This window comes from Plectropomus leopardus, chromosome 14 (assembly GCF_026936395.1).
Source record: "Plectropomus leopardus strain MGB_pleo_1.0 chromosome 14, ASM2693639v1, whole genome shotgun sequence".
NCBI classification, from domain to species: domain Eukaryota; kingdom Metazoa; phylum Chordata; class Actinopteri; order Perciformes; family Serranidae; genus Plectropomus; species Plectropomus leopardus.
In genome coordinates, this window is record NC_142189.1 from 25728889 (window position 1) to 25744870 (window position 15982).

Sequence of the window (15982 nt, forward strand, 5' to 3'; positions counted from 1 at the left end):
ACATGAAACAACATATTCCTCACCGTAACTGAGTCATCTCTTGCGTCACGATGTCATGGCAAACATGCAATCAGGGACCATATTTACTCAGCATGTCTCATCTCAGTGGTGATGACACTTTGATGCGATTCTCTTATTTTAATTAGTTTGTTGTTGTTTAGTTTATTTGGATGTTTTTGTTTTGTCTCATGTGCATACGGTGAATGCAGTGAGTGTTGCTCTTTAACTTGATCATTATCTACTATTTATTTATTATTATATTATTATATATTAAGGAGGAATGTCAGTGGTTAACTGCAGAGAATATTTTTGACAGGTTATGCATGTTCATCAATAGGTTCATTCTCCTACTCTTCAGTTAAGTAGTAGTAGCACCATGCTGTACTGCACACATTAAAAGGTATCCATGCGGCATTGGATATTAAGCCTTTAGTTTGTTGGGTGCTTGCAGGTGGGACCACTCATTCAGCCCTAACCTTGTTGTGGATACCTCACGCTTACTATCTGGTCACATTCATAAGGGAAACTTTCAAATTTGAGCACTTCTAAATGGATCGTGCTTCGAGACGTAGTGCTAAAGCTCACTGACACCTGGAACACACTACCGGTGTGAGCAGCGCGTGATGGCAGCCTCACCGAACTGCAACGATTACAAGCTTTTGGTATTCACACTGGCAGCATTGTTGTTGCGACACAAACACTTCAACACAATCATAAGCACATATTCCACTCATTGATAAAGTCGTGCAAGCCTCTGCATTGTCAACAACACAGTCCTGCGAATTTTCACAATAAAATGTCTTGCATCAACAACTGATGGGATTCTGTCGACAGAAATGTTGTCAGAGGACTTTTATTTTGAAACAAAAACAGGGAAGGTTGAGTAAAACTGAGGGATTTGTATTTTCTCATCTCTGTGACAGATAAAGACATTGAAACTGCAGTAAAGGTGGTATAGACTCAATATAATTATCAAAATACCCTTTTAACTGTCTGTTTCTGCTGACAACCGAGCATGTTACTCTGAAAAATCGTTGAGCCTCCGTTTCTCTAGATCATGCCATGGCTGACAGGCAGCTGAGACGCGCCCGACAAGTGCTGCTCATGCAGTCAGTGTGGCTGCTCTAACTTGTTAACATGGGCAGGTTCTGCACTGCTCATGCTCTGCTCATGCATGCAGTGTGTTACAAGCTTAAGTCGATGGAGCACCGAAATGAAAGGAAAAGTCTGTATTTCACCACATTTTGCATTTCTTTCTGAAAAATAAAATATAGAAAAATGGACCGGTTAGTCATTGATTATGGGTGATGGCAAAATTAACCAAAACTGACCTCCATAATTTAAATGCATAATGTGCAGGAATTGTTTGGTGCTGTTTGTAAACAGGATTTCTAGTGAAAGTGAAAGCCAATAACCCAAGATTCACTCTCTTTGCTATATTTGCATTTTTCCAGTGCTTTGTTCACAGATACTCCCTCTTGGATGAAAGGCTCTGCTACCTGGTTGCTATCTTTTTTAAAAAGTCCTGACATCCCTAGGAACATCCTAAATATAAGAATAAAAAAAGGAAAACATATGTAGAGGACAGAGTCTGCAGACAAATACACCACCACACACTTCTAATGGTCATAACTGATGATTAAGGCGGATTACTTTTGTATGAGTCTGTACATTGTTTTTAAGAAAATCTTGCATAGTATACTAGTATACCTAAGCAGTAGTTACATTTCTTCCTGGGTATTGAAAAAAGCCCATCCCCCTTCCACTGATGTTCTCTACATTACCACGAGTACTTAAAAATAAAGCACCCATCTTCTATATGAGGAAATGATGAAGTATCACAAGCCTTTCAGAAGACATGAAACAGTAGATGCTTCGGTCACCTCCTTCTGAAGTGTGGAAGTAAATGGCAGCAGATTATTTAGGGAGATGAAGGAGAGCACCTCAGCATCCTCTGTGGAGTAGGTGAATTAAAGAGAAATCACAGCCTTAGGAGGGAGAGGTTAGAGAGCGTGGAGCTCAAATCCACTCTTTAATGCTCCAGTGACCCCAATATGACTCCCTGATACCAAAGGTCATGCCCGCCTCCTGTCTCCCTTGGTGAATCTGCAATCCACAATCAGTCACCCCAACCCTCCCCCCAATAACCACCCACACTGCGTCTCCAAACGAAGATTCCCACCCACCTGCTTGTACCCCCAGCTGAGCATCAGAGATTTCCAGCATTACAGTCTCAGGAGAACATCCCCCCCTCCTCCTTCTCTTCCTCCGTCCCCCCACACTTCACGCCTCCACGGAATTACTTCTATCTGGCCTACTTTCCGCCTTCGCTCTATATCAACTTGTACACTATCTATATGCTTTTTTTTCTCCCTGTAATACCTCCAAATGTTCTCCATCCTAATCCTTTGTTTGTTTTTCTGACTTCAACCCTGATGTTATTCAGCTTTCATTTAACTTTCAATTCTGTGTCCTTCAACGCGCCTCATACTGCCTTCTGCAGGCTTTTTGTTAACACATCGGTGGCTTCAGGGTGAAATTGTGTCCCTATATGTTTCCCGTCTGCGCTCATTTGCGAGTCTTGGCCTTTGCTTTTCCCTGGCTTACCGATGATTTGAAAAAGCCCCACAGTATTGAAGAATCTGACTTTTTCTGCCTAAGTGCTCTCTCGCCGTCTTCCTTTTCAGTTCTCCAAAGCAATGTGCAAAAGCCTAAATGTAGGCATCATAGCAAATAATCTCAAATTAGGAGAATCCGAAAACGAGTTAACCCAATTAATTGCACTCTCAGATAGATGGAGTAAAACATCAAACATCCAATTTTCTATCCATTCCAGGGCACTACAGCTCAGGCATTTAGCTGCAACTGCGAGTGACAACTTGAGTGTGTGAATGTGAAAAACTGCTTGGTTCAGTTTTGACACCAATGTTGGAAAAATACAGCTATGCTCTGATGCTAATAAACTTGTATGTGTATGCTATCCTTGCTCTTTCTTATTTGCAAAGATCAATGTACAAAATAGTCAGGTAGCAGCTTTTTATTTTTAGCCAATGCTGACAACTGCCTTTGCAGATTAAAGCTAGTTAACATGAGGTCTGTGCAAAACTTGATTACAGGCCAAAACTAAATTTTGCTGATGATGAGTTTATGTGCAATGCGGTGTCTCTGCCTACTAAATATTTTTTTTTTTATGAAGATCCCATCCAATAGAAGTATCACTTTGTAAATTCACTTTTCAGTGAAGAGATTTTATGCAGTACACACAACACCAAAAGGATTAACCTCTTTTGGGAATCAGGCAACATGAAACCCATTAGCTATCGGTCTGATGCATAGACTGTATAAAAATTGGACATCACCCACTGTTTTGTGAGCTACTGTTTTTAAACCTCAAATCTGGCATTTTGGCCATTGCCATCTTGTTTTTTTCGGAGCCAGAAGTGACCATATTTGGACAACAGGTTGGAGCTGTGGAGGAGCGAGGAGTGGATCTGACTCATAGACTGTAGTGATGCCTCACATACAGCCTGTTACCCAAGAGAACCTTAAGAACTTTAAGCTTTGATAAAATGTAAACTGGTGAATAATATAGAAATTCACCACTTGTACAGTTGTCATGAATGTTGAAATTAGCTATAGAGACCAAATCAATTTTTGTTCATGTTTATTTCTACTGTAAAGTTGGCATTTTAACAGGGAGATCTATGGGGATTACGAACCAGCCTCAAGTGGCCATTCGATGAACTACAGTTTTGGGCACTTGCTCTGACCTCATGTTTTAGCCTCAGAGGTTGCCTGTTAGTCTGACTTTGATAAGCATCTGGGTGCGAGGGCCATTATTTTTGGCTTATCCGGGGTAGCCAGCGGATATCCGAGCTTTAGACTTAATCATCTGGTCATTTTGGCTGATCTCCAAAAACAGATGACTGCATATAAATGCAGATTTTATTATTATTATTATTTTTATTATTTAATAGAAAACAAACTTGTTCAGATCGATAGCCAATAATTGTATTATCAATTAACAATTAATTCCGCCTCTCCACACGGGCGGTTTACCTGCTGTTCAAAGATAATTAGTCAACATTACTTAGACTGCAAATCGGAAATCAGAACACTGCTGATACCAAAACCTTATCCACTGTGTGCCGAAACTGTAGCTGATGGTATATGATGAACTAGGCTTAAAAATGTTTTAAGCTATGTCTTAGTAAAGCCAGTTTACAGCTGCTTCTCATTCATACTGTGTTTTTAATGCAAAAAAGACTTGCTTTAAATGCTTTTCTCTAATAAATAAATGTAAGCCGATTGACCTGCATTCATTATTTTTAAACAAACATGAGTTGTAATATTATCTATTATCAAATGATTTTGCTTGTAAATTTGTTACATATTCACTCAACTTTCAAGGGTTAACTGTTTTTGCCATATAGCTCCCACGTGGTATCACATATTAAATTTCTGTGTTCATACCAGCAAGATACCAGTAAATCTGCTACTGTCAGCAGTCCATAGTATTAAATATCAAACTGATGTTACTGCTGTCTGTTATATTTACGTGGCTTGGTTCAACAACACTCCTGAAATGTTCAAAATATGTGCTGTGGTTTGTGTATTGATTGATTTAAAATCGATAAATGCAAATTTTTCAAATTTTAGAATACTACCTTCAAATGGAGACCCGTTTTAAGCTAACAGAACAACATCCTCCTCTCTCTATAAAGCATGGAGCAATGGGCAAAGTGCATGCTTGGAATGCATTTTACATTTACTATTCCTGTTTGTTGGATAGATTGTGCTGAGACAAATCCTCATGAAACATGTCTATTTAGTCATGAGCCAAATTATTTGTAATATCATTAAATGCCTCTATTTCACGGTTATTTAGGCCCAACGTCCCATTGGTCACAAATAGGGGTAGGGGGCTGCAGTGGTTCAAATGACCGGATTAGTCTCATTAACGGTGCAGTGGGACAAAAACACCCTGCAACACTGTCAGTGAAGCAATATTAATGCAATTACAATTATCACCCCCAGAAAATGCCACAATAACCGAACCAGTGTGTTAGGCCCTCTGCTCAAATTTGAGCCTTTTAAGCCCAAAGTTCGCAGAAAGCGTCATTTTCATATAAAATCTCCAAAAAAGGATAAAATTAGAAGAAAAAAAGACTCATTCATCATGCATTAATTTGGATTCAAGATGTTCCACATAATGCTGTCAGCACTTGACTTATAGGTCAGTCTGTATTTTGTCATCAGTATGAACATACCACATGCATTCACTCAATTCTAGAAACACACAGGCGTGCACTTATGCACATGCAAACAAACATACTTGAGTCACCCTTGTGGCTTCAAGCCCTCACGTCACACACTTGATATTCACACAGACAGTACAGCGAAGGCCAGATCATTGCAGTGACATGCTATCAGTGACGCACTATCAGTGGCACTTGGCTACAGTCACACATATGACTCGTGTTCTAGTGAAATAATGATCGGCTCGCTTAAGTGTCTCAGTGGCGCATCTGTTGGTCATCTGCCAGTTATTGTTGCAAACAATGCTCCCGAGGAAGGAAAAGATCATCTAAATAAAAAATATCTTTGCACATTTATCTTTCTGTCACCTCAGATGACTTGTATTGACTGAACTGTTGGCCCTGCTGGTTGTATTAACCTATATGTCACCCATTGTTATGACTCAGTAATAGGTGTCTTGTTCAATCTCATTTCCAAGCAGCTGATGTGAAATGTGTGGGAATTTGGGGTGGAGACATCGATGGGGAAGTCTTTTGCAACACTTTCAGCTGTTGCAGTTTCTTTTGTTTCCTTTATATGGGATAAGTATGACTAAAAGTTCGTGATGAAGTGTGATCTTCATCAGGGCCTTTTATGGAAAAAGCTTGGCCCCTGTATCTGAAACTGTCTGTAGTGTTGATAAATGGCAGCCACTGTTTTTGCTTCAAAATTACTGTTTTGCCTCTTATAGCATTACTTACTTAACATTAACATTAATCATCAAGTGATTGTTTTTGATCTGGAGGAACCTCTGCATTATTTTCACTACTGTAAAATGATACTGAAGGCCTGCTCAAAATTGGAAAACACAACTGCTTTTTCTTCAAATGCTCTTCTTGCACCTTCTAACATAAAATGCCTTATTCTATATCTACATATGAATGGTGTCAACTTCCTTGGAGTCCACCGTGTTGTTTCTACAGTAGCCCAGAACTGACAAGCTAATCACTAGCTCTAGACAGGGCCATTGGTATTTTTGCGTTGATCGTCATAATTCTGCTACACGCATAGGAGAAGTTTCATTTGATTGCTAGGGCTGTGTACTGGCAACAACCTAGCGATATGACTTGTATTATAATTTTAGCAAAAACTGTAAATGCTAGTGGTGCTTTATGAATCTGCCTGTTTTCATAGGCCTGTTTTCCCAGTGTTTATGCTCGCAATGCGTTGTTATGTTGGAAAAGAGCAGTCACATGGCTGAAGATAGATTACAACACTGCTATTTAGCTGTTAGCATTTAAGTCAAACAGAAAATGAGCCACTGCCTCAAGTCTTTGCAGGGAAAGTATTAATTAAAACTTGATACAGTGTTTTTTAGAATAGATGCAGTGTCATAAAACATGATTTTGCAACACTGAAGTTATTCAAAATTTTCTGTTGTTTGTATCTGCAACCTCACCGCTGGATGCCACTAAATCACAAACAGTAGACCTTTAAACGAAAACTATTAATGGGTACAAGTCAATACTGCATTCTCCAAAGTCTGATAAAAGAAAGCTACATCATAGAACACAGTTTTTTTCTATATTGTGTTTCTGACTACAGACAGTGTGGCGGCATTCACTACCCAATTGAATTGAGAACATTCTGGATAAATTATCATTGGTTGCCACACCCATCGTACTAAAAGGCTTGCATGCTCTGCCGAGAGAGGCACACACACACGAGAATACTCTTATTCTTCAGTTTGCAAACACACCCCATGCACAAAGCTTTGACTGTGACTGTGGCAACAGGGCAGTGTTTAGGTGTGTTTGGGTCCTGTTCTACCTACGTGATTCCAGGTGGAGCATGTGTGCTCTGTAATCTCTCGCCCATTGTCCTCATGACAAAATTAAGCTCTGGCACGAGGAACAGCCATGTGGCAACACAAAGTTGCCTGGTCAATCATCTACCATGGCTGTTTTATATCAGCTGCAGCACGAACAGAGAGTTTTTTTTTGGAATGGAGAGTTCGAGAAAGAAAGGGACAGACACGAGATAAGTCAAATATTACAGAGGAGGACGTTTGGTCCTCTTGGACATGCGTGCCAATTGGGGTGTGGTGACTTGTGTTTGCGTTTGCATGTTCTGTATTTTTAGGTGGAGGGAGTGGGTTCATCATGGCCCCTGGAGTACACCACATCTCTGCTCATCCCCTCCCCACAAGCAGCAGCACATCATTAGGAACAATATCCTCAACTCTCTTTCTCAATCAGAACATTTCATGTCATGCAATGAGACATTTTGGCAGCTGCCACCTTGACCCTGTGCTTTCCCGCCCTTAGGGTGTGATGGCGTAAGTCTCTGTCAAACTTATGAAAAGGCTGCCACAAACACATTATTCAGTATGTAGGCATTCATTCATTATATTCAGTTGTCGAAAGTATTATTTAACTTGTTGTACTGGTCAGTGATTTTTGTCTCCGCTCTTTTAAGGGTTCTTGACATTGAACAGAAGATTAGTATTTGTGCTGCCATGGGATGATTGTAAACATTTCTTGCAGGACTTTTAAATGTATTTTTGGGAGAATTCCAGCAACATCCTGCAACGCAAATGAAACGAAACTCGGAAATATGCAGTTTTGCTCTCTTCTACTTTTAATTTGAAGCCATTGTGTTTTAAAAACACCTGAATTGTGACAAATAGCTGGTACATCCAAAGCTGAATTGAAGGAAATTCTACAAATCTCCAATATAACTTTTATTTTACATATATAAATATTATAGTACTTGGCCATAGTATAAGACATTGTCTCTGTTAGTCAAAAGTATGGAGGAGATGAAGAGGGAGAAAGTACTCCCTCTTCTCAGCCAGCTCGTTGGGGCTGCAGGTGATTAACAAAATCATGTATCAAAAGTCATTTCAAGACATTGGCTTGGCTAAAAACAGTAAACCTTACCAAGTAGTCCGCCCTGTTAAACAATAGCAAATCACCTACTGGCTATATCTGCCCCTTGACAGTCTGTAGAAATAGTTTTCTCCATATCTAACTTTAATAACAGCAGGTGTATGAATGATTTCAGTAACAGAGCGTTGTCTGCACACAGTTCTGGACATGGAGGTGGCTGAGCAGGAAGCTAACAGTGCTAGCTCCATTCATATGAGCTCAGAGCAAAGTGGCGGTGATGAGCTAGCCTGTGGGATACACAAAAGCACTAACATGCATGCATGACCAGACTGCTGTACCACAGTAAACCACAGAGATAATTTGTGGAGTTCCTTTATGAAGTTATGTATCACCCGGTGTTTGTCCAGATAGCTAATAACCTTTCTTGTTAGATAACATGGCACCTTGAGCTGCTGCTGGTGCTGAAATGCTGAAAAAAATTGTGGTATGTCACACACTTTGAAGTACACACAATAGGATACAAGCAAAACAGACCATAGTTTGACCTGCTGATCACTGTCTAATAGATCAGGAGAAATCCCCCCACACACAGGTGCACAAATAAGTGATACCATGCCTACTAAATGACTATTGATGACATATATGTGCAGCACTTACACAGACTGCTCCCTGAACATGACCACCAGATGGATTTATAAGAAGTTGCACTGTTGCTAGCTTTCTCACTTTCAAACAATCCAGTGGACGGTTCGTTTGCTTACACACTACAAATAAACTACATGAGAGTCCACTTGAAGTGGAGCAGCCTTTGCAATTGGTGTCTCTCCAGTTGTTTGGTCTGCATAAGGGTTTAAATGGTGACTTCTTCCATAATATATTAACCTAGCAAATACACAGGCGTTTATTTTAATGGAACCAAACTGGTTTTGGCTGAATGCGCCCTAAACTCGTCTTGATCACCAAGTGAAGAACAAGAGTTCCTCAAAATGTCCTACCTGAATTGCAGCCGCTGCCTTGTACTTATTGTGTGTCCAGCGTGTGTACAGGGGCACTCAAAGCTGCTCGCCTAGAAGCTGGACATGTCCTTGCACAACAACCCTGCTGTCAGTCAAGCCGCCCCATTACGTTGGGCATGACATTTAAAGTTGGGCGAAGAAGGCGGACAAAGTGCCCTTACCTCCTCCGTACTAGCCCTGCAGTGGAGCCCCTGTGTAGCGTTTGCGGATGAGTGTGTGTGTGTGTGTTGTGACTTTGGCCAGACTTGGTCTGGCATAAGGACAGCTGTCACATCTCCAACCTGTCACATGCGACACAGAGGAGATGCCAGAGGCCGGGGCATCAGGAGACACAAGGACGGACACAAGGAAAAGTGTCTGTGCGTTTGTGTGTACGTATGTGCTCATGCACCCTTGTGTCTGAAGAGTAAGGAGGATGGAAGGCGCGGGGTGGTGGCCACGTGAAAGGGTTTGACTCGAAGGCACCCTCTAACCTTGATGTCTACACATGCACACACGCGCATGCACAGTCTTCACCCGCTTTCTTAAATCCAGTCCTTGAGCAACTGAGTCACATCCCCCAGGGGCCTGTAGTAAATACTGCTTTGACGTCCAACCACTACCAACCCTCCAGGACCCCCTGCTCGTCTCGCGGTCCTCTGACCTAGGCCATTTCAGTGCTCATTACTTACCAATGAAGAAGTCTCTTCATTAAGGTCCTGCCTGTGGCCTGTGGAGCAAAAGCTTTTTTTAATGTTCCTTCTCTCCAAACTCTTTACATAAGCAAGCAGCAGTTGCCCTCAAGTGCATTTGGTTAAAGTGTGTGTATGTGTGCACAGGAACATTAATGGCCATTTGGGGGCTTTTATTTCATTACAGAGGGAAGAGCTCTTCCGTTTCAATTTAAGTAATGGTTTCAAGGCAGGCGGGTTAAAAGGTTAACTTTTGTTCTCATTAGGATATCTTCTCACAGCTTCATGTAAAGATTTGCAGACTTTTAGAGAATAAAGTCACGAGTGTGTTTTGAAATGCCTCTAAATTACCACCACACTGAAAGGATTCCCCTTCAGCACAATGTGTATTCCATAACCAAAACCAGCTGTCAAGTAAATCATTTGTATTGCCCCTCTACACTTTAATTTACTTTAAAACATGCCACGTAAGCATGAAAAGTTTTTTTTTTCTCCAGAAAATGGCATCATGAAACTTAAGCAATACAGGAGCTTCTAAGACAAACTTCTTTATTCACTCACAGTAGTCATGAAAAAGACTACAAAAAATTTATTTTAAAAAGCAGCATTGCCTTGTCTGATTACAGCAATTTGACAGTCTTCAGATTGCAATAACTTGATTTGGCAGGCGCCCGATACAGCATTTGTCCAAAAATGAAATTTTGTGCAAACATCCATGGTCCACAGAAAAGAGGCCTTGGTGACCCCGTTTTGGTAATCACTAAGGTGATGTTTTTATTTGGTATTTAGTGTTTGGTTCATGATGCAATACCTGGAAAACTATACGTTGTGTTCAGTGGTAATTAGCAAATGCTAGCATGCCAAAATGCTAAACTAATATGAGGAAAACGGTAAACATTATAGATGGTGAAGGTCATTTGCATTACTATGTGGAGCTATTGGTGTGGCGTTAGGCTCGTACTCTTGTGTAGATCTTTTTTTTTTTTTTTTACACCAGAAGATATTACTGGTGATCAAACCTAAGGTTGGGTATCAGTACTACTTATGTTATCGACCAAAATAACTCAGCACCAAGCAGTATCGAAATGTCTCCAGTCAAACGATACCCGCGTTTGATCTGTTTAGTGCCGGCAGTCTTAACTGGGATATATCCAGATAATTATCCGGATAAGACCGCAACTTTCTGTTGCTGCCATCTCTTGAGCTGCTCTCCTCAAGGTAGACAATCAATTCAATGTCTGCCCGGTTAGAATAAGCTAACACAGCAGCAGTGGCTAAAATCCAACAAGGAGCCATTAAACAGTCTTTACAAACTCAACGATTTGAAACCGCTCAACTTGGTCATTAACCAGGGTTGGAAATATCCTTTTTGTCCATCTGCCATTGTGGATTCCAAAATCTACCAGCCACTCAGTAGATTACCATGATTTTTTTGTTTGTTTGTTTGTTTGTTTGGTTGGTTTTTTTGGCTGGTAGGTGAAGCAAATCTAGTAGCCCTGTAAATGGGTGTGCAGGTAGACTCCAACTAACTGTCCCTGGCACAGAGCTAGAAAATGGCATATATGACAGAGTTGGCATTTTAACGTGCCAAGAGGCTACCAAAATATTGAGTAAAGTATGGCAATACTAAACACATTGCATTCACATTTTGGGTATCAATTGCAGTACTCAGTTGGTACCAGTATCACTTAAAGGGTACTGGTATTGGTGCTGGTCTTGCGATCTTTTCAAATCCCTCATTAATCAAACCAGACTGACAGTATATGGTTGTTTTACATAAAAGTGAGGCTACAAATAAACATGTAGAGTATGATGTATAGTGAAAATTAACTGAACAGTGCCTAAAAAAAGTTTTTATCTCCATAGCATGAGCCCCTTTGCATAGCATATTAATTTAGAATGGCAATAGCTAAAAGTTAAAGGGTCTGCCTTTAGTTTTTGTTTGTTTGTTTCACTGATGCAATATGACTTGTGACAGCTCTTCGCTGTCTGCTGGGACGAGATGAGTCTGAATCATTCCAAAAAAAAGGCCTTCCCTTCAACAGCGCCTTTAGTCCAACAGAATCGAGCGATGGTCCGCTGTAGCTTGTACAGAGCTGCCCTGTGTTCTTCTTCTGCCCCTCTCACCTTCCTGTTGCTTCTCATCCATCTGTTTACTCTGTCCCAGTCCAAAGGAAGCATCCATTAAATCACCTTTAAAGATGAGAACGGGACTTGACAGCTACAAACTGGAGCAAAACAATATTTTCCCAAACCCCACGCCCACCCCGGCCCCGCATCTCCTTGCCTGTTCCTATCTGTCCCATATCGTCAGCGGCAGAAGCCGCAAGCACTGCTGTGAGACAGAGAGCAGTTCTTGTTTACTGATGCACGCTATATTGATGTGAGCTGATTCCATCAGGCAACACTTTTGGATGCCACACACCCCGCTGTCTTTCACTGCCTCCCTTCTACTCTTTATGTTTTACCCCCTAATGTATCTGCCACGACAAGGCAGACAGCATGATCGTCAGCGGAGCCACAGCCACTGTTGTGACTGTTAATATCTGCATGTGCTTCACAATAACTATACTGTGTGTTCAAGAAATGTTCATTGATGACCCTAATAGTTGTATTCCATGTCAGATGATTGGTTTTATTGGTTTTTGATGAATGTATGTTTTTTTCTTTAATTAAACACAATAGCTGAAATCATTAGATTACATGCAGAAAAATTATTTCCACTCCACTTGGAAAGAAAATGTTCAGTGAAGGAATTTCTTTATCCGCCCACTCAGCCGTGTTTTCTCAAACCAATGCTCAGTTTAGTTTCGCAATCACCGGAGTGTGCGTAATAAGTTAATAAGCCTGATCACATTCAAGGCTGCCCCGCTGAAAACTGGTTGCGCTACGCCTCTGTCCATCATGTATGGTGGTTAGATTTTCCTCTCACCACGGCGGGCAGCAATTATAACAAATGGATGAGTTCAAACCATCTGTAAGACATTTGATTAACGTCGCCGAGCCTCTGTTGGCGGAGAGAGCCCCAGAATGGTACTTGATGTGGAATTGCACTAATGACAGTGCCCGAGAAGTAGCCATGCTCTAGGAAAAACATCACAGAATGAGAAATTAGAACCTCGGAGAGACAGACAAGGTTTGTATAGCGAGCAGCTCCGGGTGGCCTCTGCATCCATCTCACACATGATTTGATTGGTGCTTCCAGTCATCAGCTCAGCCTCAGAGTGCAGCTGTTGAAGCTAATGTGGCATGAAACAAAACAGATGTTTCTTCTGGTGTCTTAACTCTTCTCCTCTCCATCTCCCTCAATATTTTGGGTAGTGCAAACTTGTTGTGCACACATAGAAGTGTATGATCTGAGTTTAAAACAAATCTTAATCCAGTATTGAATCTGAGTCCCAAAAGTTCTCTCGTCGTTAGGGTTTAACCTAAAATATTAGAAATTCCAAAAGTTATACATGAATTAATATTTAAGAAATAAGATTTACTCTTCAACTGCCACTGCAAAAAAAAAAAAAAAAGTTCTACAACATTGATCGCTTATTTTATGGATAATTGACTATACCTGGAAACCTAAAACCAAACTTAAGAATCAAAAAAGTCAGTGTACTTCAAACAATGTGCTCCCCTTAAGTTGTCCCCCGACATCAAGGATAGAAATGTGGGGGGCTACATCAAGTGGCCAGCAACCCCCACCGCTGAAAAATGAAGCCAGTGTGGAAGTGCCATAAACTGTAGTTCATCCAATGGCCACTTGAGGCTGGCTCCAGAAGTGAGCCTTGACAGCAGGAATAAACATGTTTAAAATAGTTTTGGTCTCTATAACTAATTTCAGAATTCATGATAACCTTTTTTTTTTTTTTTTTTTATAACTCACCCATTTACATTTATTAGGGCTCAAAGTTATGCATATTTAAAGGTGGGACCACTCAAGGAACAGGCTATCGGCCAAAAGTGTCCTTAGCTTCCCAGTCAGATCCAGCCCCTCACTCCCTCACAGCTCTAGCCTCTCATCAAAATATTGTCACGTCTGGCTTCAAAAAAACCAAGATGGTGATGCTTAAATGCCGAACCCGAGGCTTCAAAATGTGAGTCTACAAACCAATGGGTGGTGTCACGATAGCTATGCCCATTGTTTATACAGTGTGTGGGCTACATCCAACCATTTTTGTTAATTTCAAAGGTTCACACGACCATTAACCAGATGTGAGGAGTTGAAAAAGTAGGCAGGAGTTAAACTTCTTTTTCAAGTGTTTTTTTTTTTTGTGTGCATACAAACAAGTGGCAACACTATGAATGCCTTCAAGGAGATTCAGTCCAAAGGTGTGCACCATTAACACCCATTTGAACTATTATTCTGTCTCATCTTCCTCTATAATGGCAGGCTTTTTTGGCGTGCCTTTAAGTGTGGCTGTTTCGAACAGGTACACTTTTGCCTTTCCTGTTAACCCACATCAAAAGTGAGACGTGACCGATGCACTACAGAAGCATTCTGTTCATTCAATCCACATCGACTCCAACCAAGCTTTCTATCAGCTGCAGGTCCTGAAGAGCTGACGGGACAGCAGAACATAGAGTAGTCATGTAGGCTCCACAAGAAGATATCAGCTTTGTTTTATTGATTGATTCACTGATCGATTCCCCTTAACACAACGGGCAAAGGAAATCTGCCTATAGGGAAACACGCAAGTTCTTAGGGAGCCTTAATCATTTATTATAGATGCTCAGTAGGTTCAGAGCATATAAACAACAGGAGATCTGGGTGATTTAAACAGCTGTCCACTGAGATTACACTTCACTAAACATACTGTGGAAAAAAAAAGATCAGAATTGTTGTGGATTGATACATTTTATAAAATAGAAGTTTGGTTTATATCACACACAGATGTAACATAACTTCATTCGCTGCTCTGGAGGCCTTTACTCCAATATATCTTTACATAGCAAACAGTGGTTTACTGCTATATCTGTCATATCATATCATGTATCTATATATCAATGCTAAAGAATGTCATACGCAGCTCCTATGAAGGTGTCAACATCTGACAAACTGCTTAATTTCATGCACAACCCCAGCCTGAATTTAAACAATTCCAGGTGCAGAATCCCAGGCTGTGGTTATGAAAATAACTCCCAGCTTGCTTCATCTCAACAGAGAGTGATTTTACTAAGTAACACTACTAACCTGGCTTTGTCTTCCTCAGGACACAGCGCTGGACCCAGGAGAGGATGTGGCTCTTCTCTCAGTCAGCTTTGAGGATGCTGAAGCTACCCAAGTCTTCCCTAAACTCTACCTCTCCCCCAGCATTGAACAGTAAGTACTTCACATCCAGTAATAAGTTTACTGTTCTTCCATAATCAGTTCAGATAGATGAATAGTTTTGATGGAGTTAGTGATATGTGTTTGCAAGTTGTGACACCACAATCACAAGACAGCAAAGTTGATCAAAGGTGGGGCCCGAAGAACCTCAAAGTTAAACAGTGAGTACGAAATTACAGGGTTTATCCTCCTGTGAATAGAGATTATCAACTTTTATAGCAAAAAATGAGAGGTCTGTGTCATTTCGATCTGTAAGATTCTTTAATTTGTGATGATGCTACAAGTTGTGTACTGTGTCAGTTTGTCCATGAAATTAAATTTTTCTTTAAAATCTTTCATTACACAGTTGCACTGCCAGCAAAAGTCACAGAGTAGTGTCTGGCAACTATGCATGAAGTATAAACATTGTGTTAACCATCCAGGACTCTCTGTCCTTAGATTTCTGCAGTGTGAGGCAAGACTGCAAAAGTCTCCAAGTTTGTTGCAGTAACTCACTAATAAAGACAAGCTACCTTTAGTTCACAGGGAGGGTCAGCCAAAGGTGATGTGGGCCCACTCGCTTCGCTCCTAATTTTTGAGGATGTGAGATGCAGTTGACGGATTAGTGTGCTGTGAATCTAGCGACATATTATGTCATTGTGAATAATCCCACATCCCAGTGTCTGGACTCATCAGTCGGTTCCTCAAAAAACAACAAGAGAAGAACAAAAAAAATGAGATGGATGACACACAGCGTCTGAGCTCGGGATGACTAGATGTCTGCAGACATCTGGGGTGTTAACAGTACAGAGACTGTGTGTGTGTGTGTGTGTACATGCAGGCTTGTATGGAATGTTTTTTGTGAGT

The 15982-nt window shown here is 40.9% G+C and overlaps 1 protein-coding gene across 1 annotated transcript in view; it reads left to right on the forward strand.

Annotated features, from left to right (window-relative positions):
• The window catches only part of babam2 (BRISC and BRCA1 A complex member 2), a 98340-nt gene that overhangs the window by 51175 nt on the left and 31183 nt on the right, over window positions 1–15982 (forward strand). Inside the window, exon 7 of the mRNA XM_042500946.2 lies at window positions 15021–15130. Coding sequence (XP_042356880.1) covers window positions 15021–15130 — 110 coding nt within the window. The remainder of the gene's footprint in view (window positions 1–15020; window positions 15131–15982) is intronic.